The sequence below is a fragment of the Onychomys torridus genome, chromosome 8, assembly GCF_903995425.1.
Source record: "Onychomys torridus chromosome 8, mOncTor1.1, whole genome shotgun sequence".
Classification (NCBI taxonomy): Eukaryota; Metazoa; Chordata; class Mammalia; order Rodentia; family Cricetidae; genus Onychomys; species Onychomys torridus.
The window spans coordinates 73,429,553-73,439,186 of NC_050450.1; the positions used below are offsets into that span (position 1 = coordinate 73,429,553).

General features: G+C 44.0%; 1 protein-coding gene and 1 pseudogene across 1 annotated transcript in view; both read right to left on the minus strand.

Annotated features, from left to right (window-relative positions):
* Positions 1–9,634, minus strand: part of Appbp2 (amyloid beta precursor protein binding protein 2) — a 54,807-nt gene extending 45,173 nt beyond the window's left edge. The window contains exon 1 of the mRNA XM_036196910.1: positions 9,199–9,634. Coding sequence (XP_036052803.1) covers positions 9,199–9,336 — 138 coding nt within the window. The 5' untranslated portion in view covers positions 9,337–9,634. The remainder of the gene's footprint in view (positions 1–9,198) is intronic.
* On the minus strand, positions 4,920–5,768 carry LOC118590201 (annotated as a pseudogene).

A 9,634-nucleotide genomic window follows, 5' to 3' on the forward strand; every position in this document is an offset into this window, starting at 1 on the left:
GGCTACACAGAGAAACCCTGCCTAGAAAAACAAACACACACACAAAAAGAAAATATAAACTGGAGCTGGTGGCAGTTGAGATACACATTCCTTTAATCCCAGCACTCAAGAGGCAGAAGCAGATGGATCTCTGACTTCAAGGCCAGCCTACACAGTTGAGTTCTAGGAAAACCAGAACTCCAGAGAAATCTTGTCTTGAAAAAAACCAACAAAACAAAAGCCTTGCCTAAAAGCCAGGTGTGGTGATGCACATCTGTAATCCCCAGGACTAAGGAGGCTGAGATTGTGAATTTTGTGAAGACTATGAATTAATCTGTGTTAAATAATGAGACTATCTTGACCAAACAAATCAGGAACTGGAGAGATGGCTCAGTCATAAAAATGCTTGCATAGCAAGCAAGCGTGTGGACTGGAGTTCACTCCAACATCTACACATAGCAAGGCAGCCTCTCCTATAATTCTAGCACTGGGGAGACAGAAACAGGGTAATCCCCCAGTTTGTGGGTCAGCTAGCCCCACTTTCCACTAAAAAACACATACCCCTCCGCCACTTTTTTTCCTTTTTTGAGTAAGGTTTCACTATGCAGCTCTAGAAGAACACACACACATACACACACACAAATTAATAAGAGAGACCCTTCCCAAAAGCAAGGCGGAGCAGGGAATAGTGGCACATTCCTTTAACTCAGGAGGCAGAGGCAGGCACATCGATGTATGAATTCAATGCAGCTTTCTATATATATAGTAAGACCCTGTCTGAAACAACCAACAAAAGGACCAAGGCACACAGCTCCTGAGAAATAATACCCAAGCTTGACCTCTGGCTTTCCACATACACACCTGCATTGCACACACTACAACCACACTCACATACAAAACCAAACAAATCTGGTTTGAACCCTGAAATTAATGAAGTCTCCACAGAGACAAATGTAAAAGTACCCCAGTGAGGGGGCTAATGACATTTCATATAGCAACCACTGAAATTCCAGACTAGAAAATTCTGTTCACAATACAACATAGGAAGTTTAACCACTTAGGAAGTTTAACGCCACCCTGGGCTATATGAGATTCTGTCTCCAAAAAAGGGAACTTAATGGTAGTGGGACTCAAGGATCCTGACTGAAACGGGTAAACTGAAATTAGTCATGCATTATGCTAGAATGTTAGTTACTAAAATATCTTAGGTGAAGCCTAATCCCAGCACTCTGAAGGCAGAAGCAGGAAGATCTCTGAAAGTTGAAGCCAGCTTGGTCTACAGAGGTAGTTCTAGGACAGCCAAGGCTACCAAAGAAACCCTGTCTCGAAAAACCAAAAAGAAATAATTGAAAACAAAACAAACAAACAAACAAACAACAGGATCTCACTGTTTGAATTAGGCTACCTAAAAGGTTGGTCTTTAATTTCTCTCTTTCTTTTTTTGTTTTTGTTTTTCGAGACTCCGTGTAGTTTTGGTGCCTGTCCTGAATCTCAATCTGTAGAACAGGCTGGCTTCAAGTGCTTGGATTAAAGGCTTGGGACACCACCACCCAGTGATCTTTAATTTCTTGACCCTCCTGTTTTAGCCTCCTAACTGCTGGAATTACAGGCACATGCTACCAAACCAGATTATAAGAAACAGTAACTTTGTGTTAGCAAAATGTTTCAGTAAGCAAGGGCTTTCTGTCAAGGTAAGGACCTGAGTTTGATCCCCAGTACCCACATGGTGGGGGAAGAGAATCAACTCCTGCAAGTTTTCTGTAATATCTACATATGTATACACACAATAAGTAAATAAATAAATGTATATGTACGTATACACATATACATAAGAAACGGTAACTTTTAGAGCTGTGTGGGAGACAAACACAGGTCTATTGATCATCCTATTCTATTTCTGTATGTGTTTCATTTAACATGAAAGGTTTGTTCATTTTTTAGGTGCTAACAAGGACCTCAACATGCTAGGCAAGCACTCTACCTCCAGCAGAGAAAAGGAACTGAAGAGATGGCTCAACAGTCAGAAGTACACACAGCTCTTTCAGAGGACACACATTCACTGACAACCATACCTAATTCCCAGCTTCAGGGGATGCCAAGCTTTCTTCTGGACTCCAAGTATAACTGCTCAGCTCACTGTCTGTGTGTCTGTCTGTCTGTCTGTCTGTCTGTCTCTCTCTCTCTCTCTCTCTCTCTCTCACACACACACACACACACACACACACACACACACACACACTTTAAAAAGTAACATATGGGTTGGGGATTTAGCTCAGTGGTAGAGTGCCTGCCTAGCAAACGCAAGGCCTTGGGTTTGGTCCTCAGCTAAAAAAAAAAAAAAAAAAAGAAAGAAAGAAAAGAGTAACAAGCCTGGCAGTGGTGGCACACACCTTTAATTCCAGCACTTGGGAGGCAGAGCCAGGCAGATCTCTGTGAGGCCAGCCTGGTCTACAAAGTGAGTTCCAGGAAAGGCACAAAACTACACAGAAGAAGAAAAAAAAAAAAAAAGTAAAATAAAAATAACGTGTGTTGGGCAATATGGCTCAGCAGGTAAAGATACTTGTCATCAAACCTGACAACCTGAATTTGAACCCTGGAGCTCAGGGAGGAAAGACAAATGACTACTATAAGTTGATCCTTTCTGGCTTTCACACAAATGCCATGGCATAAGTAAAAATGCACATGTGCATAAACATACTTACTCTCTCTAAAATAAATAAAAGTAAAACAAAAACCAAGCATGGTAGTATGCCTATCATTTAGGAGGAAGAGGATAGAAGATCTTGAGTTTCAGGCTAGTCTTGGCTACATGAGACCTTGTCTCAACAACATCAAAGGGGTGGGAAGAAAAGGGACATGTTGGGGAACAGAGGAAGGAAGGAAATGGATGCTGGAGAGTTAGCTCAGTCAATCAATAAAGTGCTTGCTTTGTAAGCATGAGATCCAGAGTTCAATCTCCAGCATCCATGTAAAAGGATGGCACCCTCCTACATACTTATGACCCTAACACCTGACGGGGGAGACAGCAAGATCCCTGGGACACACTGGTCAGCCAGTCCTGCCAATGACACATTGTTTCCAAAGAAATGGATGGTAATCTTGAAGATGATACCCAAGGATCTTTCTTCTCTGGCCTTCACACACAGGTAAACATAAAGCATTTTAAAACATTAAAAATGATATGTAAACTGGGTGATGGTACACGCCTTTAATCCCAGCACTCGGGAGGCAGAGGCAGGTAGATCTTTCAATTTGAGGCCAGCCTAGTCTATAGAGTGAGTTCCAGGACAACACAGAGAAACTGTCTCGAAAATTCAAAACAACAACAACAACAATAATAATAATAATAATAATAATAATAAAATATCAATTTGAACTCCCACAAACCTTGTAGTAGTTTCTATTGTTTAATATTCTTTTTTTTTCCTTTTGGGGTTTTATTTTTGGGTGTGTGCAGGTACACAAGCCTCTGCTGTAGATACATATGGGACACATTCAATCTTGAATGCTGTTCCTCAGGAACACTGACCACTTCAGTCCCTCTCAGTGTCTCTGTCTCTCTGTCTCTCTGTCTCTCTGTCTCTGTCTGTCTCTCTCTCTCTCTTTGTTTTTTCAAGACAGGGTTTCTTTGTGAAGCCTTGGAGCCTGTCCTGGAACTCATGCTGTAGACCAGGGATTAAAGGTGTGTGCTATCACACCCAGCCACATTTTCTTCTATGCATGTGATCTGGGGGAAGTGGAGCCTGCCTGCACATTCTGACAACTGAATTCAGGTCCTCAAGCATTTTCTTCCAGGCTTTTGGTTTCATACTTCGAAAGGTCTTCTCCATGCCAAGATGGCACTGCAGTGTTGGCAAGAGCCAACTTTCACTTTTTGCTTATTTTTATGTGATATTTTTAAAATTTTTGGATCGGCGGTGGTGGTGCACGCCTTTAATCCCAGCACTCGGGAGGCAGAGCCAGGCGGATCTCTGTGAGTTCGAGGCCAGCCTGGTCTACAGAGCCAGTTCCAGGAAAGGCACCAAAGATACACAGAGAAACCCTGTCTTGAAAAACCAAAAAAAAATAAAAAATAAAAAATAAAAGAAAGAAATTACATTTAAAAATTCTTTAAGCAATGAATTTCAGACATTTCTCCATATAAGATGCAGACCTGATCATTTATTCTGTTGATTCTAATAGGTGTATTTAAAATTTTAATTATGGGGTTAATTTTGGTACATGATCTGATGTAGTGGTCTAATTTATATACCAAACAGCAAGTTATTTAAATAAAACATCCCAAAAATATTTTCCAATTTGATTTTAAATACAGCACTATCTGTCTATTTCTCTTCCCCTCCCCTCATTTTTCCCCCAATATAGTGTTTCTCCGTGTAATCGCTCTGGTTGTCCTGGAACTCATTCTGTAGACCAGGCTGGCCTTGAATTCACAAAGATCCGCCTGTCTCTGCCTCCTGAGTGCTGCGATTAGAGGTGTGAGCCACCACCACCCGGCTTCAGTGCTCTCTATTAACTTCATTATGTAAAGAAACCTCATTGTTTTAGTTTCTTCCTGGACTGTCTGTTACACTCAACACTCAAGCTCACTCTCCTGTCACTGTGCCAGTGTCAAGTGTATTCATGTGCAGCTTTCTAATATACCCAGCTATCTTAAAACGCACCTCTCTCAACCACAGTGTTTCAATTTTTTCTTGTTTCATTTTCCCCAGAAAAAAAATTAAGAAAGGCAATTTGAGCTGGGCAATGGTGGCACACACCTATAATCCCAGTACTCCGGAGGCAGAGGCAGGCCGATCTCTGTGAATTCAAGGCCAGCTTGGTCTACAAAGTGAGTTCCAGGACAGCCAGGTCTGTTACACATCGAAACCCTGTCTCAAAAAAACCAAAAGAAAGAAAGGCAATTTTATTACAAAGAAAACTGGGCCCAGGGGACAGGGTTAGTCCATGTGGGTCTTCAGTGTCCTGGTGGTGACCTTGTCATTTCCAATGATGTGAACAATGATGCTCATGCCTGATATGGCATCCTGGAGGCCCACAGCATTCAGCATGGCTTGGGAAATGGTTTCAGACAGGTGTTCTGGATCCACATTGGGCTGCCAAAAGAGTCTTGAACATCCCATACATTCGTTCAGAGCAGATACCACTGACTATAATGTAATCAGTCATCATGGGCAGACAATGAGGCCTACCTAGAGAGCAAATGATGTGCTTAAAGTTCTTTGGATCCAACCCAACGATGACAGGTTCTACATAGTAGGGACCAAACTTCTTCTCATGAATAGGTTGGCCACCATGCTCCTGAGGATATAAGACATGATATGCTGACCTTGCTTCAAGTTATACAGGATCAGCTGAACTTGAGGCTCTGGGCAACTGTCTGGATGTAAGTGACCAGCCCAGCCAGGCCTATATAGAACCTGTGACCCATAGGAAAAATTCGTGCAAGTTTATGGCCACCATCTGAACCTGGATTCCCAAAAAGCATGTTTGCTGCTCAATGGCCACACAGTTCTTTCCCTTTGTGGCCATGACAGCCTCTCCATTATAGGACATAATAGAAGTGAATGTGCTGTAGTAGGACTCCACTTTCCCAGATAATTTAATGCTTTCTACACTAAGTAAAATCCTTTTTTGGTTTTTCTAGACAGAGTTTCTATGTGAAGCAGTCCTTGCTGTCCTGGAAATCACACAGCAGACTAGGTTGGCCTCGAACACACACACACAGACGGCTTACCTTTGCCTCTCAAGCTCTGGGATTAAAGGAGTGTGTTACCACCAGCTGACATCTTAATTAGTTAACTAATAAATTCTGAGAAAGAGCCTACCACTGTAGCCCAGGCTAGCCCTTACCTCTGAAATGATCCTCCTGTCTCCTCCACCTCCCTAGTCCTATATTATAGCATGAGCTACCAAGTTCAGCTTCTATTTACTTTCTAAGTTTTGCTTTTTTGTTGTTGAGACAGTCTCCATATGCAAACCCTGAATTTGTGATCTCCCTGTCTCAGATCCTCAAATACTAGGGTTACAAGCATGCACTGTGACACTCAGTTTTATATCCATCTGTACACTGTTTTACAATTTTTCAGCATGTTCTATCCATTTTTATGCTACAATCATTCCATCCTTGGAAAAAAATATTGGGAATCAAAGCCATTTATTTTGTAGGGTACCAATTTTTATATAACCATCTACTTACTACTTACTGCCTATATTCATTCATGTATTTTAGCCAGTTTTTCCTACCACAGACTTCAGTAACTATTTCCACCTTCTGTTTAGCTTTCCCAACAAAAACCTCAGACTACTAATCCTTATCCTGAGCAAGTTCTCTTAGCTCCTAATTCACCTGTCTCATTTGAGGTTACAGCTGCTCTGTAGACCAAGCTGGCCTACACAACTCACAGATGTCCACCTGCTTCTGCCTCCCAAGTGCTGCAATTAAAATGGCTTGCACTACTATGCCTGGCTAAAAATTTTATCTTATGTGTATGAGTGTTTTGCTTGTATATATGTCTGTGCGTCACATTATAGATGGTTGTAAACCACCATGCGAGTACTGGGAAGTGAACTCAGGTCCTCTGCAAGAGCAAGTGTTCTTAACCACTGAGACATTTCTATAGCCAAATATATATATTTAAAAAAGCAACTTAAGCAGTATGGTGGTGGCACATGCTTTTAATCCCAGCACATAGGAGGCAGAGACAGGTGGATCTCTGAGTTTGAGGCCTGCCTGAGAACAGCCAGGGCTACTCAGAGAGAAAGCTTGTCTCCCCCCCCCAAAAAAAAAAGAAAGAAAAAGAAAAAGGAAGAAAAGAAAGAGAAAGAAATTCCAAAAACTTCAAGGTAGGGTTAATGAGTTAATTCAAGGCCATACCAGGTAACTTAGTGAAACATTGTATCAAAATGAAAAGTAGACAGTTTATTTCTTTTTTTTTTTTTTGACACAAGGTCTCAGTGTATTTCTGAGTACCTTGGAACTCCTTATGTACACGGACTAGGCTGGTCTCAAACTCACAGGAGATTGGGCTGGTACTATAATCTGTGCCTCAGGCTTAAATCCCAGCAGCAGGGAGGCAGAGCAGGTTTAATATCTGTGAGTCAAGACATTTACCTGGTCTTCAGAGTTTCAGGGCAGTCAGGGCTACAACAGTTGAAATGCTTTCTCAATACTCTACCTTACATTTGGATGCTAAGGCTTAAACAAGATGATGTGGATGAAAGTACTTAACACCGCTCCAAGCACGCCACCAGGGTCCACATTAAAACAGTAAAGTGTACCCAAAAGAAGCAATAGGAAAACTGAACCACGGGAAGACAAGACCCATGGCAAGGGCACTAGCTCTTCACACTCACTAATAGTCTTCAAAGGAAAAGCTTTAGTTTTAGCAGAAGTAAAAGATATGGTAGTCTTGCCAGGCGGTGGTAGCGCACTCCTGTAATCCTAGCACTCGGAAGGCAGAGGCAGGCGGATCTCTGTGAGTTCAAGGCCAGCCTGGGCAACCAACTGAGTTCCAGGAAAGGCGCAAAGCTACACAGAGAAGCCCTGTCTCAAAAAACCAAAAAAAAAAAAGATATGGAAGTCTTTAATCCCAGTACTCCAGAAGCAGAGCCAGTTGGATCTCTATGAGTTCAAGGCCAGCATGGTCTACAGATCGAGAGCCAGAACACACGGAGAAACCCTGTCTTGAAAAACAAAAAACAAACAACAAAAGAAAACAAAAAAGATACTAAAGTATTTCGAAAGAATCCAAGTAGTAAAAGTATTTTTCCTGGTTAGATTCCAGGTTAGTGACGGGCTCTAAAAGATGTACACGTCTGCATATGACTTAATAAAATTGACAGAAATGGCACACTGCAGCAGTTTCCCAAGTTGAGAAGAGATTAATTTGTCCTTGGGACGAATGTAGCTTAAAAGCATAAAATTAACATTAGTTACACACGAAAGTATATCAATGATTCAAAACCCTTCGGAATGGAGGGCAGTTTCCTTCTAAACCCAAAAATTATAATACGTTATCAAAATGAATCTTCTCCAAACAGTTAGGAGGGAAATGACTTGAACTGTTCAAAGCTGGTGCAAAGCAGCAGGATTTTAAAGACTGCAGTGTGTCAGCTGGTAATTCTAAAAAAAAAGTGTTCTCAAGCTGGAAAAAGCAGACAATCTCTCTAATAAAACAAATGCTCTCAAACATCACACAGACATAAAAGAACATATACATCTGCTAAATATCAAATTACACCGTTGAAGACAACTTACTTAAATCAAGGAGTATTTAACATCTAAAAATAAAAATAAAACCTCTACTGGTCATATTTTGCAAAGGTGGCTACTGCAAACTGGAGTTCTCTGACTCAAAGCAAGGATCAGTGAATAAATCCAGTGTTCACACTCCAGTGTGGGGGAGAGGAAAAGGGAGGCTCCGCGTCCACAAAGTTCTCCTCCCTCTCAGAACACTGCAAAAATTGTCCACGTCTAAGGACACTTACCCTTGAAACTCCTTGGAGAGCAACTTGGGAGACTCTGTTCAGATTTTTGAGGAATGCTGCAAAACTGCAATTTCCATACAGATGGGCCTAATTTAGATTTCTACTTCTTCCCTTCAAGGAATTTCACGGCTTCCATTCTAAAGAGCCGGTCAACACTCCCCTATTAATAAAATCCCTAATTCAACACCAAGCGTCAGCCGAACAACCAAAACAAAACCTGAAACCACACAAAAAGCTTTCAAGAATATGCAAATGAAGGCCACAGAGCATTTCCAGTAATCCCTAAGTACATCACATCGGTTTGAGAGGAGAAAGGAAAAAGGACAGAACTCCGACCAGCGGAGGGAGGGGAAAAAAAAGAGAAGAAATCAGTACTGGGGGGGGGGGGGGGGGTGCCGACGAGAACTGGGGGAGGAGCACAGAAAAAGAAGAAAAAAGAAGTCCAGCTGATGCTGACACTAAAGAAGAGGACAGGGCGGAAAATAGCCCAGGGACAGGAGGGCCGACCGGGTGGGTCCCGGCTGGGCCAGGCATTCCCGGCAGGCCTACCCCGGGGCCGCACAGCTCGGGAGGCGGACGCGGGGGTGGCGGGGTATCGGAAAGCCGCCACCGCAGCCGGTCCCGTCCCGGAGGGGACCCTGCCTCCAGGGCTGCGGGCCGGGCCGCGGACGTGGAAGGGGGTGCGGCCCAGGGGCGGCGGCGGGCTCCGGGGGAGCCGGTCGGCCGTACCTTGTAGTAAACGTCGAACTGGATATTCTCCGGCAAGGAGCGGATGTCGCGACGCGAGCGGATGTAGTTGTCCACGACAGCGGAGATGGCGGTGTTGTAGAGCGTCTCGGGGATCCACTCGAGCTCCACGGCCGCCATCTTCCCTCGCTCCTCCTCCGCCTCCTCCCGCAGGCCCCCGCCTCCCTCCGTAGCGAACCCGTGTGCGGCCCCGGAGGCTTCCGAGGGGCGGCGACCACGCGGGCGCGCGCCTCACGGACCCGGCCGCCCGGCCTCCGCCTGCGCACGGGAACCCAGGGACGGCGGCGGCCGCGGGGTACCGGGGACACCGAGACGAACGCAGAGCACACGACCGGACCCAGAGCCTCACATCCCGGGAAGGAAAGCAAGTCCGGTTCCGTCCCCGGCGCCCAGCTCTGCAGGGGCGGGGCTGCGTTGC